Source organism: Sciurus carolinensis, chromosome 2 (assembly GCF_902686445.1).
Source record: "Sciurus carolinensis chromosome 2, mSciCar1.2, whole genome shotgun sequence".
NCBI classification, from domain to species: Eukaryota; Metazoa; Chordata; class Mammalia; order Rodentia; family Sciuridae; genus Sciurus; species Sciurus carolinensis.
In genome coordinates this window covers 191,053,256-191,069,569 of record NC_062214.1, presented here as the reverse complement: position 1 = coordinate 191,069,569, position 16,314 = coordinate 191,053,256, and the positions used below count along the sequence as shown (strand labels likewise).

The 16,314-nt window shown below is 50.5% G+C and overlaps 1 protein-coding gene across 3 annotated transcripts in view; it reads left to right on the top strand.

Annotated features, from left to right (window-relative positions):
- Window positions 1-14,827, top strand: part of Clmn (calmin) — a 94,153-nt gene extending 79,326 nt beyond the window's left edge. The window contains exons 11-14 of one of the 3 annotated variants that reach the window (XM_047539199.1): window positions 2,820-2,880; window positions 3,551-3,621; window positions 3,987-4,083; window positions 5,591-14,827. In XM_047539199.1, the coding sequence (XP_047395155.1) occupies window positions 2,820-2,880; window positions 3,551-3,621; window positions 3,987-4,083; window positions 5,591-5,755 (394 nt within the window). In that variant the 3' untranslated portion in view covers window positions 5,756-14,827. Of the gene's footprint in view, window positions 1-2,819; window positions 2,881-3,495; window positions 3,623-3,986; window positions 4,084-5,586 lie in introns of those variants that run through there. The other 2 variants (XM_047539200.1, XM_047539201.1) reach the window with 2 other exon arrangements.
- The last annotated feature ends 1,487 nt before the right edge of the window (window positions 14,828-16,314 follow it).

Here is a 16,314-nt window from a genome sequence, read left to right as displayed (position 1 = left end):
TCTTGGGGACAGGAGAAGCAGGAGGATGACGAGCCGTAGATGATCCGTGGGAAGCTCACAGCACACACCTGCTCAGTCACTGCAGGGCTGCTAGAGAGCCAGATTTGTCACAGGGAAAACGTGTCGCTGCTTTCAGAAGCCCTGGGTGTCACCTCCCAACGCAGCAGTCCCCGTTTCCCCTTCACACCGCTGTCCTGGCTCGTTCTCACGGGCCCCTCAGGCATGTGGTGGGCTTGTGCTTCACAATGGCAGACAGGGAAGCTCAGGGCCTTGCAAGCTTCCCAGGACCTCTGCTGAGGCCGTAGCTTAGCCGGGCTCTGAGACCAGCACTGTCCCCCTGCATGGTCCACATTTCTTCTCTGCCCCTTGTTCCCTGGAGAGGCACCAGTGATCTTGGCCAGACAGGATAATTAAGGAGCTATGCACTTGGGGAGCCTCGGGGGCCGGAGGAAGAACTGCAGGTGCCTGTGGCTCTAGGTCCACTCTGCTTGGCTTCTGTGTGGGAGACTTGGGGAAACAGACGCAGCAGTGAAAGAAACAGCCCATGCCAACAGTGTACCACCAGGACCCTCAGCAAACTCTGCTGAATGGAAGCAGGTGGGAGGGGCGGTGGGGAGTGTGGCAAAGCAGATTTCTTGGCTTTGTGCCCCCACCGGCGGTGCAGGTGATGCCCAGGGAAGAGGAGCCCAGGAAGCTGTTGTGTGGGGCAGTTCCGTCCCCCTTCCCCAGGCACAGTAGTGGCAAAGCTAGACTGGTTACGAAGCGTGTTAGCCCTGGTGGAAGCTGCGTCCCAAGTGCCAGCGAAGGAGAGCGCCCAGAGCCCTCTGCCTGCTGGCGCCAGGGCAGGAGACGCCACACCCTCTTGGACACCTAAGGACACTCACCTGCAGCGAGGTCAGCAGCTGGCCCCGCGTTCTTGAGTGGGGCCTGTCTGGGCACCTCTCCTCCCTGGTACAGGGTATTTTATGGCCATCTCTCAATCCTGTCTCCCTGGGGGCCTCCCACTGGACTAGGAAGAAAGGCCTATTGTCTCAGAGCCTGGTGGGCCCAGGCGACCTCTGTCTCTGTTTCCGTCCACCCTGGCCATCGTCGAGGTTCTTGACTGACCCCCCTCCAGGCTTCTTTAGAGTGAATGACTTTCCCTCTACCCGGAACACGGGCACCTGCCCGTCCCCCTGGCTTACTCCGTCTCAACCTTGGGTCTCAGCTCCACCTACCACTTCCTCCAAGCAGGGTTCTTGGGTCCCGCAGCCTTTTTTCGATCCCCTCTATATGTTCCTGTGGCCTCTACTCTTTCCTCACTGCATAGCAGAACTGTAACTGCTGTGGTCACCTCTGTGTAGAATGTATTTATCCTCCCCAACCAGCGCCTTAAAGACAAAGATGTGGAGAGAGCCCACCAGCCCAGCACCAGCGGTTAGTTAACCAGTTCCCAACTTATTGTTGGCATTCAATGAAAGTCCTTTGAGCAGAAGATGAAGGGACGAATCACTCCCTTGGCTTCTCTTGGCAGGGGATGGTGGCTTCCAAGCACCTAGCCTGTTCCTAGCACATAGTAGGCTCTCGATAACTGTTTGCTTAAAGAATGAAGACCAGGATTCAAACCCACTATAAATAAGTCCCAAAACACCTAAAAGAAAACTCGATGCAGAAGCTGGGGGGGCGGACAGGGGAGAGTTCCCTCCTGATGGGCAGGTGCCCCTTTACTGGAAAGCACCACAGACACACGGGCGGAGAAGGGCCCCCCTGCATCTCCAGGCCGGCAGCGTGGGGTCAGCTCTGTGGCAAGGCTCCCCTGGGGTCTGGGTGCCGGGTGGGTTTTGTCTTTGTAGGTTCATTTTACTTCATTTCTGTGCTATGACACCAGCCAAGGAAAAGTAGCTGGGTGGCAGACAAGGACTGAGGTCTCCCTAGGCCTACCGCAGCCCTGACACATACTAGGCACTCTGGAACTCCCAGCTACAGATGTCCTCAGGGTTTTCAGGACAGCAGTGGGCAGGCAGAGCAAAGCTGCCAAGTGACAAATTACCTGGAAAGACACTCTTGAGACAAATGCCTTTTCCCCAGACCCCAGGAGGTCACACAGGGCTTGCATTAAGGAAACTGAGTCCACAGCACACCACCAACACCTGGCGGCAAAACACAACCCGGTGCTCAGATCCCACCATCCTACCAGCACCATAGCTCTGTGAAGTAGGCGGGATGGGAATGACGATCCCTTTACGAAGGAGGAAAGCCGCTCAGAGTCTTTGCCAACTAATCTGCTAGGAGCCAAGATGAAAACCCAGGCCTCTTTTGCCTCAGCTCTGGGCAAGACACCTGTGTTCCAAGGACAGAGGCCCATTCCCTGCCAGCCTCAAAGTTTGGTAGGAAAATGTGCCTGCTTGTGTCTGGGGGGAAGGGCACACCAGGACCAGGCGGCAAGAGCAGCTGTCATAGGAAGGGGCGCTCCAGAGCCCTGTCATAGCCCACGACTAACTTGCAGAGGACCCAGGCGAGCCCCAGGACCTCAGGGTGCTTGGACAAAGAGACGGCTTCCTACCGGAAAACCAGGATTGCTAAGAATAGGTGGCCTGCTTTCCAGTGAGCATCCTGACTGTCGCTCTGCAGAGGAGAGTCCACGTGTCTGTCTGTCTTACTGGGCGTAAGCACACACCCACGAAGTGGACACGTTGGACAAGAGTTCTCATTTCTGTCCCCGGGACTGAAGTCACCACTTGCCTGAATCCGTGCAGGGACGACTGGGGCTGGGGTAACCATATGACTGAGCCCTGGGGAGTCTGGGTGGCATCAATTCAAAACATGTCTTTGTTTTTCAGGACTAGTCACAGTGACTCCAGCATTTACATTCGACGCCATACTAATAGGTCTTTGGAATCGGTTAGTATGTGAATTTCTTCTTCCCTTCGGTCCCTGCTAATTAATCAGTTCCTTTCCATCCTTCCTCCTCCCCCAGCCTAGAGCTTTGAAATCACTGATGTGCAACAACTATACTTTTGGATAGAAGACAAACACATTGAAACCTGTTGTTAAGCACAGTCCAATTGTGGATGTCCAGTTTGGGCAATAAGGGATGTAAATAAAGTGATGATTTTAAAGCCCAAAGGCCTCTTTGTTATAAGAAAAAAAAGAAAGAAAGAAAGAAAGAAAGAACTCCCCACCCCAACCCCGAAACGCCTCCCTAGACCCGACACACACACCCAGAAAGATCCCCTTCAATGACAGGAACACAACATAGGTAGAGGACGCTCTTGACATTTGCAGATACCCAGCCCCAAATTTCTGGGACCAGCAGCAGCCCAGCTCCACAACACACCCAGAAGGGGTTATGGGTGGTGGGTGGGCCTCTCCCAGTCACCCCCGAGGGCGCGGGGGAGGGGTGGGAGGAGGATGTTTTATTGTTTAGCAGTTTGATTTTGAAACTAGCTGTTTGCAGTATCGAGAAAAGCCTGGCATGCTTGACTTTGTTTGAAATCATCTTATTTTCTGTTTCAGAGATTTCATCTTTACTAATTGGGTTGCGGGGTTTTGTTTATAAATTTCACTGTAGGATCATTTTAGCTATGTTCAATTGAGGAATGCAGCAGATCTGGATGACAGAAGAAACCGAATGTTAACCAGGTTGGTGACTTTGTTCTGCTTCAAGTTTGGTGAGGTTAAAAAATATATATATATATTTTTTAAAGAAGTAGCCTACCTGATGGGGTGGTGATTTTTTTTTTAAACTGTGCTTTGTGGATCACAGTAATAATAATTTGAAAGAACGTAGGAAAATACCCATTCCGGAGGCTATGAGAATAATTCACTTTGCGGGGAAGGGAAAAGCAGATGTTGATGAACACTGAGCGAGCAGTGTGAGTGTGAAGAGGAGTCTGAGCGCCCAGCTGACAGCTGCTCTGCAGGAGGAGCCAGAGCAGGGCTAGGCGGGAGGAGCAGGCGGCGCTGCCACGGCCCCTACAGCTGTGTCCCTTCTGTCGCCCCTGCAGGTACAATACTCAGAAGCTCACTGAGCTGATTTTACAGTTTTATGGCATCAGAGCAGACATGAAGAGGGAATGCAAACTTGCCGGGATGTCCATGAAAGTATTTCTTACTGTTGGAGAACTAGATAGTCCCATCGAGAGTCACCGGGCTGGCCGTGCCACGGCCCCCTTAGAACACAGAAGGCAGAACCGTCTCCCAGTCTGGGATGCCCCTGTCCAAGTCGCAGTCACAGAAGTGCTTTAATTTCTCTCTCTCCTTCCCTCCCACTCCCCATGCCCCCAAGGATTTGGCTTGGCTTGGAAAGTTAGATTACTGGAATTGGAAGCTTCTGTCTGAATATTGCTCAGCCCTCAGGAGCGTGGGCCTTAGAACGCCTCCCCTCTGACTCCTAAAAAGGAAGCAAGGCAAGCTGCCCCTGCTGGCCTGACAGGGAACTGCGAAGTCAAGTCCCGACTAGGCCGCACGCGCTCATAGGAAAACACGTTCCTGTGAGGCAGAGGGGTAGAAAATAGAACCCGCAGGCTGACCGACCCGGGTGTTGCTCTCCACGTGTTCCTCATCAGGCATTTGTCACCCTCGAAATTCCATTTTTTCTGTAGTTTTAAGAAAGAGAAATGCCGTTATCTGCATACCCGTTTGTTTACCTGGTATGGAACCCAGGGCCGCCCCTCACTAGGCAAACCTTCTACCTCCAAGCTGCGTTTCCAGACTTTGACTTTTATTTCGAGACAGTGTTGCAAATTTGCTGCGGCAGGCCTTGAACTTCTGGTCCTCCTGCTTCACCTCCCAAGTCCCAGGGTTTGTAGACCCTGTACCACATGCTGCGGGAATCACTCAGTTAAGCCCCCCCACCCTCGCTTTTCCGAGGTGCTGTGATTTTAGCGTCTCATAATCTGCATCTCAGGCTCAGAAAGGCCCTCGGACCGACACTCACACTCAGGTCCCCACATCAGCCCCTCCCCAGTCAGCTTGGACCCTCATCCTCCGCTCTGTGGACGGTCTGCCTGAAGCTGGCTCCCACCGCCCTCTGCCAGGTCCCTGTGACTTGGCAGACAAAAGCAAAGGGTCCTTTTAAGCACTGCCTGCTATAGAATAAAAGAAAGATGCACTTGACCAAAATCATATCTAAAAATTCTCCTAAAGGCGATATTCTAAAGTCAGAAATAAAACTCAGGGGTGTCTTTAGCTGTTTCCGACGGCCGTTCTGAAATCACCTGTCACTGGAGCACCCTGCACTCCTTTAGATGGCTGAGGAGTCCCCTCCCTGACTAGCCAGTAACTGGAAGCTGTCAGTACCTCGCTCCGTATGGGGAGCACTCTGGGGGCACTGTGACATGAAGGAGGTGTCCCTGGAGAGCGGGAGGGCAAGCCACCGCCCCATGAGTCTCAGTATGCCTGTCTTGGTGTGAGGAGAGATGAGCCGGGTGGGTGGAGGCTGGAAGGGCCGCGGGATGCCCACCCTGTCCTTGGGTCCGTGCCCGTGACACGTGGCCTCCCAGAATCATCACAAGCCCTGGGCTCTCGGGGCAGTGGGGACGGAGTAGGGGTGGGGCCACCTCCTGGGGCCTGTTACTAACTGCTGTCCTGTCTTTCCTTCTCTAGGAAGGCCAACAATTCTGGAGAAGCCATGACCCTGGGCAGCCAGAGCCCACAGAGCGACTCCCTGACGCAGTTTGTGCAGCAGCCGGACGTGATGTATTTTATTCTCTTCCTCTGGCTCCTGGTCTACTGCCTCCTTCTCTTCCCGCAGCTAGATGTCAACAGGCTCTGATGTGTGTGTCCGGAGAATAAAAAAGACAGGCCCCTGACCAGGGCGGGGTCTTCTCACTTCGTTTCGTTCTGCGTTGGGGGTGGGGCCGCTTCTGCAGGCCTGGAAGACCTGGATGGCGGCCCCCGCCCCTGCCATTCCGCTTTGCTGGGTCCTGTCTCCTCTGTGAGGACCCAGAGCTCCTTTCCCCTTTGGCTGTGTGCCCAGAACTCAGGTGGCCGCCGCATCCCTGGTGAGTCTTGTCTTGTGCCTTGCTTGGTCAAGATGGTAAGCATCGTCACCAATATTCAGCCAAAACCTGGATCTCGGCTCTTGTGCATGCGGGTTTCTCAGGTCCTGGATGAACTCTAGTTACTCACCTCTCAGATGAGGGTCTGCCTGATGAGGAGGAGCGTGGTCCCCTGAGACCTTGCCTGGAAGAATTTTCCTCCAAGTGTGGGTGTCGGGTGAAGATGCTGCAGGTCCGTGTACCTGTTGCTGTCTGGTGACTGGTTGCGTTCATTGGCGGAACCAAGCAGCACTAAGCTGCTGGCTCCCAGCAAGCGCTCCAGGGAATGGCAGAATCAGGGAAGAAGAGCAAGGCTCCGTTGTGAGCCATGGAGTTTGTGTTTCTCACCCTGGTTTTCTTGAACGGTTGGAGAAGTGAAATGCATATTTTTTTCCTGGTACTGAGGATTGAATCCTAGGGCATTCTGCCACTGAGCCACACCCCCAGCCCTTTTTATTTTTTATTTTGAGACAGGGTCTTGTGAAGTTGCTGAGGCTGACCTCCAACTTGTGATTCTCCTGCCTCAGCCTCCTGAGTCATTGGGATTACAGTTGTATGTCACCACACCCAGTTGAGATACATTTTTAATTTGTTTTTGCGTTGATTGGTTTGAGATAGAACTGTGATTTTCAAATCTTTTCCACTAATAGGACCTTCTGTCAAATGAATCCTGAGAGGGGCTAGTCTAGACAGTGTTCAAAACAGCTCGAGCTGGCTGCCAGCAGGCGGAGATCCCCTCCCACTTTGCTGATCTTCTGTGAGTCCCTCGGGGCCCAGCAGGGCATTGGGAAAGGTCCTGAGGAGCTTGGAGTGGACAGGCTAGGAACAAGTGCCTACCGTGCCACTTCAGAATGCTGTGGGGCATGCTGGCCTCTGAATTCTGGTCTTGGCACTGGCTCCCCTTGCCACCCATCGTAACGGGCTTTTCGAGAACTCTTTCTGGAGCACCCCGGGGAGTAGACCAAAGCAGGTGGTCTGTGAGGAAAGAGGCCCCTCTCCCTGCCTCCCGTCTTCCGCAGCTGGGTCCCTGCTAAGACTCAGGTCACCGAAGGCCGTGTGAGTTTCCTCTTGCCTCTGCCCTCCCCGGCAGCATGCATCGGGCAGCCCTTCTGAAATAGTGAACTCTGCTCAGGAAAAGGCCTCCCAGAGCAGCTTGTCCTGCTGAACCCAGAGAGGCACAGCAGGGTTGCCAAGTCACACTGCCCACCAGAAGCATCCAGAGCACCTGATGCCCAGTCCAGAGCTGTTCCTTTTTGCAGGAAACTTCTACTGTGCACATGAGTGTCCTGATAAAATGACTAGGAAAAAAAAAGTTCTCATTCAAGCAAAACCAAATATTTGGGCACCTATCAGACTGTTTGGTTATCATTTTCAAAAAAAAAAAATTTTTTTTTTTCTGTTCCATGAGAAAGTTTTGTTTACCTTCAATCTCGGTCCCTAACCCCTCTGGAATATTCTTCACAGCTGTCTAGGCTTGTCGTTTGACATGCCACATTGCTTTGATTCAGGGAATCCCATTCCTTCCTAGCAAGCTTCTTTCAAGCTGCAGGCCTCAAGAGTACAGAATTTACACAGCATGATTGAGTCCCGGAGGCTAAAACCTGGCCTCTACGCCACTCTGCCTCCATTCCCCCAAAGAATCTCAGCCTTCAAGGGTGAAAGCTCTCGGAGCTTGGAGTGGCTCCATCTCGAAGCCCAGGAGCCCATAGAAGCAAAGTGATTAATGAGCTTCCTGGCGTCGTCAGAAGTTCAGAGGCACGCATAATAAAGGTCATGTGTGTGATATTTTATAACCCTGGGCACTGGCGTCTGCCCAAATTAAATGCCAGGGAAGAGCTGACCCAAATGTGAATCATCTCGCTTCACAGCTCTCGGCCTTGTTCAGAAAACCTCTGCAGACTTCCTCTCTCGCTCCTACAACTTCTAATGTCCTTTAAAACATCAAGTGGCACGATGCCCAAAAATCATTTGGCTCAGGTTGACAGTAAACTGATTTTCTAAAGGAGAAAAAAATTCATTTGGATATAGGCTTATGTGGAAGAAGCTGGTATGGCAGCCTGCTGGACAAGCCACCCCAGTCCGCGGAACTTTTTTAATGAGAACTAGCCTCCTCTAGACTAGGGGACTTGCTCCTAGAAGTAACTGCCTTGAACACTTTAGCAGTCTCCTCTAATATTTACCTTTGCATTTCTGCATGACACGCTTACGCTTTATCCCTTTAATTCATCTGGCAACATCCACTGACCTGCTAATACTGCAGACGGAGGTCACTCCCTGCCGGATCCTCCTTATTTCTTCAGTATTGTTAGAGCATATTATTCGAATGCCCGAATAACGTGCCTTGTCACAGTCACACCAGAGATGTTCGCTCCTGAGCCTCGTGGTCACTTGTCACCTTTCCTCCTTACCTGGGTTCATAGTCTCTGCCCTGCCCCGTCCTCCCTCCCACTCTCTCTCTGGAGTGACACCTTCTTTAGTAATCTAAGAAAAGGAACATGGAAAGCAAATATTGTTGCAAATATTCTGAGATGATTTTGTTCACATGACTTAAAATGGAGAACGCATTTGTCCAAATGTGGCCGAGCAGAGAACTGCGGTGGAACACGACCCCCTCCCGCCACCGCACCTGTGGGTCTCCCCTGTGACTTGGGCCCCTCCCCTACCTGGAAACACTGAGGAGCTCTTTGTGCTTGGTGTTCTCAGCTGTCACATGGTGTCACATTTCTGCTGTCACACTTTGTGCTGAGCCCTGTGGGAAGTGTCTTAAGTTTCTTGTAATTATTTACATTCTTTCTTTCTGGACTGTCATTCCAATATCAGACCTCTCCAACTAATCCTCTAACAGTTTTATCTTTTTCTCGTCTCTATTTTTTGATCTGCTTTCAGGAAAATATTTTATCTTCCCTGGATGAATATTGTATTTAATTTTTAATTTCCAAGACTTGCCATTGTTCTGGTTTTTGTTTTGTAGTGCCCTGTTCTTGACTCAGGAGTGCAGATCTCATAGTCCTATGGATGTTGATAAGAGGTTCTTTTTGTTATTTTGTTTCGTACTGGGAATTGAACCCAGGGGCACTTTACCACTGAGCTACATCCCAACCTTTTTATTTTTTATTTTGAAGCAGGATCTCAGTAAGTTGCTGAGGCTGGTCTTGAACTTGTGACCCTCTTGCCTCAGCCTCCTGAGTTGCTGAGATGACAGGTGTGCACCACCGTGCCCAGCGAATGATAGTGTTGGGAGGGAAGTTCTTTTCTGCTCCCCGTGTTGCTTTGGTTTCCTCTAAGTTTCCTTTCTCTTGTTGGTCTCTGTCTTTGACTTCCAGGTTCCAATTTTCCTCCAGTATCTGGTGATGCTGTGGATCTGTTCATGTTTAAAAGGGAAGCTCAGGAAGCTTGTTGGAAGCTGTGTGTCAACCAGTGGGATTTTTCTCTAGTCCCTGAGGCTGGACTTGTCTTTGAAGAATGCTGTGTCAGTATCTGCACACCTTTTCTCTAGGGCCTGATCCATTTCTCTAGAGAGCTTTTCCCTACTCCTCTTCCTGGGAAAGAGGGACACATGCGGGGCTGCTGTTGGTCTCTGCAGTGCCTTGTGCAGTTTCAAAACAAGCTGTCCCTCTTGGGCAGAAGCCGCCACGAGCGCTTAGCTTGACTGGCAGAGCACACATTTTGCCCCTTTCTCTGGCAGGATGCACCGGTGAGGTAGGGCAAAGCTTGAGGAAGAGCCAGAGCTGGATTTTAACCCCCACCTGCCCCTTGGCTAGGTGTCTTTGTTCAGTGGCAAAACTGTAGGGGTGTCCACGCCTGGAGACCCAGTGCAGCGCTGGGGTTCTGGCCGCCAGCAGGCTGTCCCCGCACCAGTGATGTCTAGTCCACTGAGTAGCTCCCGCCTTTGCTGTGTGTGGGGTCCCTGGGTTGGAGTGTCTCTTATTTCTCCACGGCGTAGGAGCAGAGGGGACAGCTGGCTGCGTGGCAGGGGCAAGAGGCTGGGGTCCACAAAGGTTCCTCTCTCCAGCCCTTTCCTGGAGGCCACTTGTGGTGGCTCAGTGGCCTCCCCTGCAGGCCCTCCTCCTTTGCCCTGCTGTGGGTGGACTGGCGTCCACTGCCTGCGGCTGCCTTCTCCCCATCCTGGGTCCTCATGGCTGTCCAGCTGTCCTTCCGGTGCTCTCATTTCCGAGGAGTTTCATGATGGGAAAAGTGAGCTCCTGCGCCCCGCACCCCATCTGGATCCACAAACCCCTTCGAGTTTCTCCATGGTTAGTTGGGTGGCTTTCTGGGCCGTGAGTCTCTCTGAGGCCGCAGCAACGCCCACATTGCTGAGCTGTGCTGGGCCGAGTGCAGGAGCGGGTCAGCCGACCAGCAGGCTCTGCTCTAGGGCTGCCACTCAAGTGGCTTTCTTCCCCCTCCTTCCCCGTAGTTCTGTCACCTACCCCAGTAAACCATCTAGATCTTCGCACCACAAGATCCAGTCGTGTGGTGGTGTGTTTTCTTGGTTTTCTCTGCCATCTCAGTCTATTTAGGAAGAAGTAGACCGCACTGGTGTTTGCCAATGAACAAACGGTGTTCTCTGTGGGTTGGAGTCCGGAAGGTGAGCAGGATTTCCTCACAGGGGTGTCTTCCATAGCTGGTGACCACAGAGCTGTGGGGAGCAGCTGGTCACGCCTGAGCTCTCTGGTCAGATGTGTTTCCACCAGAGCTCAGCACCAGTGCGCATACCCTCAGGGTCCGCGAGTCACCACCCAGGACATGAGCTTCCCTGCTCCTGGGGTTCAGCATGGTTCCCCAGCCCTCTTCCTCATGCAGCTTGCCTGCTCTTCATAAGGGTGAGCGTGAGTCAGACAGCCATAGGGGTCATGTGAGGACTCAGCATGAGTCCTTCAAGAGACAGGCTGTGGGAGGATCGCTGGAGCCCATGAGTTCAAGAGCAGTCTGGGCAATATAGACCCCATTGCCAAAAAAATAAATGAAACTAAAGATCAGAAATTATCACCCTGCTCACTAGTGACTGTGGGATGACTATTTGCATTTCCAATTAAGTTTCCTACCACACTTCAGTCTCCAACAGAAGTCAGAGTAAATGTGTAGAGAAGGTGTCCTCCTGGGTGTCAGAGCAGTCCTGGCTTTGAAGAGGAGCCTTCTTTGTGGGACTGTGTCACCAGAGTGGTGTGAAGTCTTCCACACCAGCTCAGGTTCCTCACTCTGCAGAGGGCTCCAGAAGGCCTGCTGGAGTTCTGAGACTGACCCTCTCCTTCCTCCTGAAGAGACCTCCCTGATCTATACTGAGTGACCTGGATTCTCATACGGAGCTCCGCATCCTGAAGTCCCAGAAATGGGCTTTGCCAGAACTTCAAAAGCTTCTCAGTGACAGTTTTGCCAGGAACAAGAGTGGGCAGGTCTCTGCAGGGCCCTGTTGTGTTCTTTTTCTTCCCCAGCCATACTGGGATGCCCATCTGGGGACGCCCATCTGGGGAAGGTGGAGCATCTCAGGCTACAGCTGCAGACTGCAGTCGCCCCTGGCCCAGCCAGCAGCCGGGGGACGCTCTAAGGACAGGCCCAGGACCTGGGATGGGCAGTGGAAGGCTGAGAGTTGGTGCTGGAGTTGGCTTGTTTATTTGCTAAACTCTGCCACAGGGTGCTTCCCTTGCCCAGTCAGCCACAATGGGAGGGTAGAGAGGAGATCCAGAGCCTTTTTGCTGCCCAGGTGGAGCTCGAGGGGCCTTTGTGGCTGGCCGCTCACCAGGCTTTCTCCAGCAGGCAGAAGTGAGCCTGCAGGGGCTGGGGAATGTAGCTCAGTTGGTAGAGTGCTTACTTACAAACACAAGGCCCCGGGTTCAATCCCCAGCACCGCAAAAAAAAAAAAAAAAAAAAAAAAAAAGAAGTGAGCCTGTGGCTAAGGACCCTGGGCATCACGGGAGTTGCACGGCCCCTCTGCTTCCCTCGCGAGCAGGCCCCCCATGAGCAATAGCCCTCCTTGCTGATCTGTCAGCGCCCCTCGGCGGCCTTGACCCTGCCCTTCCTCACTGGCTGCGGGCAGGACCCGCCTTGTGGCAGCTGGGGCCGTAGCAGCCCTGCACCAGAAGACAGTCTCAATCAGGGAAACAGCCACCCGGCGTTTTGTGCTCATTGGCCAAGTTGTTTTTAAATACACACAGGCCTCAACCACCTACAGCCCGATCCTGCTGCTGACCTATTTAAATCTTGACACGCTGGTGTCACATCTGACTCCATCTAACCAGGCTCTCCTTAAATGAACCCTTTTCCTCTTGTTGGGTTTTTCTGCCCATCCTTTCTTCCTTCCCTGGAAAGCATGTGGGATAGGGAAAATTGGCAAGTTTGGAAGTCGGCCAGATCTGGATCTGAGTCCTGGGTGTCACTCGATGCCTGGGTGATCTCGGGCAGATTAACCTCTGAGCTTGTGTGCAGTGTAGACACTCAGCATGTGTTGGTCAAAGAACAGATGCCTTCCTTGCCAGTCGGTGATGCAGCCGCAGACTGCTCAGTGGCTAGCCGTCTCAGTGGCTAGCCGTCCTGCGTTTCCCTCCTCCCCAAGCACAGGCTCCCTCTCCTCTCCAGCATTCTCTTAACCAGGGCTTCTGCCTCCTCCATCCAAGTCCCCGCCCAGGGGCTGGCTGCCCTGCTTCTGATCCAGCTCACACCTTCTGGGAGGAAGTTGGGCCATTGTGTATTCACTGACGGGACCCTCACAACAATTGTGGGAGCCAGTCACTTCAGGGAGGAAACAAGCCCCGGCCGGAAGAATAACAAGGTCATAGCCTAGAGCTAGTAAGTGGCAGAACCTGGGGTGTAGGACTTATTTTCAGACACTGATTTTACCCTAATCATCCCTGTTTAGGAAAGAAAGTGATCCCCTAATGAAATTCTGATCCTTTGTGACACTGACCTGATTGACAAGTGCTGGGTGGAAATTCTCTACTGGGAAGGTAGAAAAGTGGAGTAACCACCCTGCAGATTCCTCTGCAGCCTTTCCCAGTTCTAAGTTTTCACACTGGGACTCCCAACTCCTGACCCCTACTGCCTAAATCTCTCCTTCAGAAATTCACATTTTAGCCTACAGTTGCAAATTTGCAACCAAAATTTCTGCCTCTGAATGGCCGTTAGCAGTGAAATCTCAGTGTCTAGCATCAAACGCAGTTCATCAGTGATTCGAGTTAGCCATACCTTCTGCCCCTAACTGTTCCTCTCTCCTGTTTTCAGAGTGGAAAGGAGTCTTTCTCCTTTGAAAAGCAAAGCAGAGAAGGCCTGGGTGGAGCATAATGAAAACAGAGGCTGGAGATCCTGAGTGACTTAAATAAAGTCACGGTTGGTTGGGGCCTCAGATAGGGATCATTATTATTTTTTTTAACAGACTTTGATGACTGAGAGTTTATTTGAAAATGATATAGGACAAACCAAAAGTCGTGATATTTGCACTGTTGCCAAAAAAGGGAAAAAATGTCATTTGATGGGTTTATGCTATTTGTAACTGCTGCTTCTAGCTGCACCAGAAGTCCATAGCATATTGTCTGTAAGATCATGCTGTGAGGAAGGATAGCCAGAATGCCTGTATTCCCAAATGTCATGCAACGATCGTGACACTTTTGAAAGAAGTCTGAGGGTGCCTGCAGTTTAGAGAGCTCACATCGCCCAAACTGAGGTCCAGGGCCTCAGGGACCCACATCCTAGCTCGGGCTCACCTGCAGACACCTCAGAGAGTTCCCTGACCTCTCTGGGTTGGAATTCTCGGTTTAAAAATCCAAAGGTTAGCAAGATAGTTCTTTGTACTTGTTTGTTTGTTTGTCTCAATAAGTGGCCTATGTGCTGGAAATAAATGCACTTCTGTATACAAGTGAGAGAAAGGTGCCTTTGGGAAGAGTTTGCAGTAGCAGAAGCTCATCTGGTAAAAGGTTTGGATGAAAGTTTGGAGTGGAACCTAGGGACCTGCTTCCTTGGGCTCCCAGGACTAAATTGGTCTCCTTAAGTTAAGACAGCAGCCAATGCCGTTTCCCAGGGGATTTCTTCTAAATTCAAAATTTCAGCTTCAGGAATAAATAGCTGTACATGACTGGACCTTTCCACCTTTGTCATCTTGCCTCTTTTTCTAGCGGTGACTCAAATAAAAAGGCACAGTTTCTGCTCAGAGCAGAGCGTTTGCATTTGAGATCCTTCATGCCCAGAGCTGGCCTAGGGGGCAGTGATGCCTGGTGGCCAGGTCTGCCCTTGAGACTGGACCTGAAGATGCTGCTGCCTGTGTCACTTGCCTTAATGCTGATACTGTCAGCCCAAGACAAGTGGGGAGACTGGCTACATCCACCCACGCTGCTGGGACAGGTAAACCTGGAGAGGGGTTGGTTCAGAGCATGTGCTGGAGGGGAATAGGTATTTCATCTTGGGAGACCTGCGATATATTTAGCAGACTTAATGTTTCTTAATGTCATGGAAGGACTTCACTGACTGTGTCTGAAAACTTTTACTGAGAGCTCTAGGAGAACTATGGAGGAAAAAAAAGTGAAACATTATTTTATAGTAGAAGGGTTATTTTGTCTATTTAGAAGATATATATACAGCTGTAGCTTTGTAAAAAAAGGATCTTTGTTCAAAAATTGTATGAATGTGCACTCTTATTTATTGATTATTGTAAATTGAGATATAAATGGCTATTTGCATAATTTATCCCTGTGGGAAATTAACTGGAGTATTTGTTATTTGACAGTTTTCTATCAAGGAACATGGGCTTGGTGCTATGATGAATGATCTTGTGAAATTTCATGTATTCTTAAGAAAATTTTTGAATATAAATTTGTTGAAATGACCGTCTCATTGATAGCATTCATTTCCTTGTTTGTGTGTGTGTGTGTGTGTGTGTGTGTGTGTGTGTGCGCGCGCGCACGAGCGCACACACATGAGTTTACAACCAGAAATGCCAGTGCCTTCACTTTGAAATAGTTTTACCTGGGTAAAGTGAAGAGAATGTGTTCTTAAACTTGTCCACTTTCTTCCTGTGAGTTTTCATTCCTATATTGGAAAGCTGGACTCAAATATGCAGAAATCTCTAACTACAGGAAGGGGATTCAAAATAGGAGGGACAGGCAGCCTGAGGGCCCCTGTGTTGATGAAAAGGTTGTTTACCTGGACTGCGTCAATGTCAAAGTCCTGTCTGTGACATTACGTTCTAATGTCGCCAGGCTGTACCACTTGGGGCAATGGTAAGTGGTACTTGGGTTATCTGAATTAGTTCTAACTACTACATGAAATCTACAATTAACATAAAAAGTTTAAATGTTAAAGACACTGTTAAGAGAATGAAAAGTCACAGACAAGAGAAAATATTTAAGAAATATCTGATAAAGGACTTTTATCCAAAATATACAAAGAACACTTCAAACTCAATGAGAAACAAGAACCCAGTTGAAAAGTAAGATAAAGGTCTGAATAGACACGAGACAAAGATATCCAACTGTCAAATAAAGCATATGAAAAGATGCTCAAGATCTATATTGTTAGAGAACTGCAAAATCAAAACAACAACCAGGCCCCCCCCCCCCCCAGCAGAGTGGCTAAAAATCCCAAATGTTGACACCAAACAGTGGTAAGGACATGGAGCAAGGGGGACTGTCATTCACTGTTAGTGATACGAAATAGGACATTTCACTTGGGAAGTCAGTTTGGCAATTTCTTTCAAAACTATACATACTCATTCCATAGGATCCAAAAATTACCAAAATGAATTGAAAAAATATATCTATACAAAAACGTATACATTAATGTTTATAGAAGCTTTATACATAATTTCCCAAACCTGGAACCAACCTAGATCATGTCCTTTATTGGGCAAATAGATGAACTGGAACATTCATGCAATGAAATGTTATTCAACAATATAAAGAAATAAGCTATCGAGTCATGAAAGTGACGTTGATGAAAGCAGCCAGTCTGCAAAGGCCACACACTGCAGGATTCTAACTATGTGGCATCTGGGAAAGGCAAACTGAAGGAGGAAGATCCGCGATTGCCAAGGTCTGCTGGGGCGGACACAGAGGCAGAGCCGCGGGCTTTTAGTGTGATGAGTTTCTGTGTGATACTGTAATGGTGGGGACACATCATGACGCTCTTGTCACAGCCCTACAACTACACCACATGACAAGTGGATCCTAATGCACAGCATGGACTCTAGTTGATGCTAATGTGTCCATATCAGTTCATCAACTGGAGCAAAGGCACCACCCTAATGCAAGGTGCTAACGAGGGAAGAGACTGCGACGGGGCAGTACATCAGAACTCCCTGGACTTGGGGCTTGGT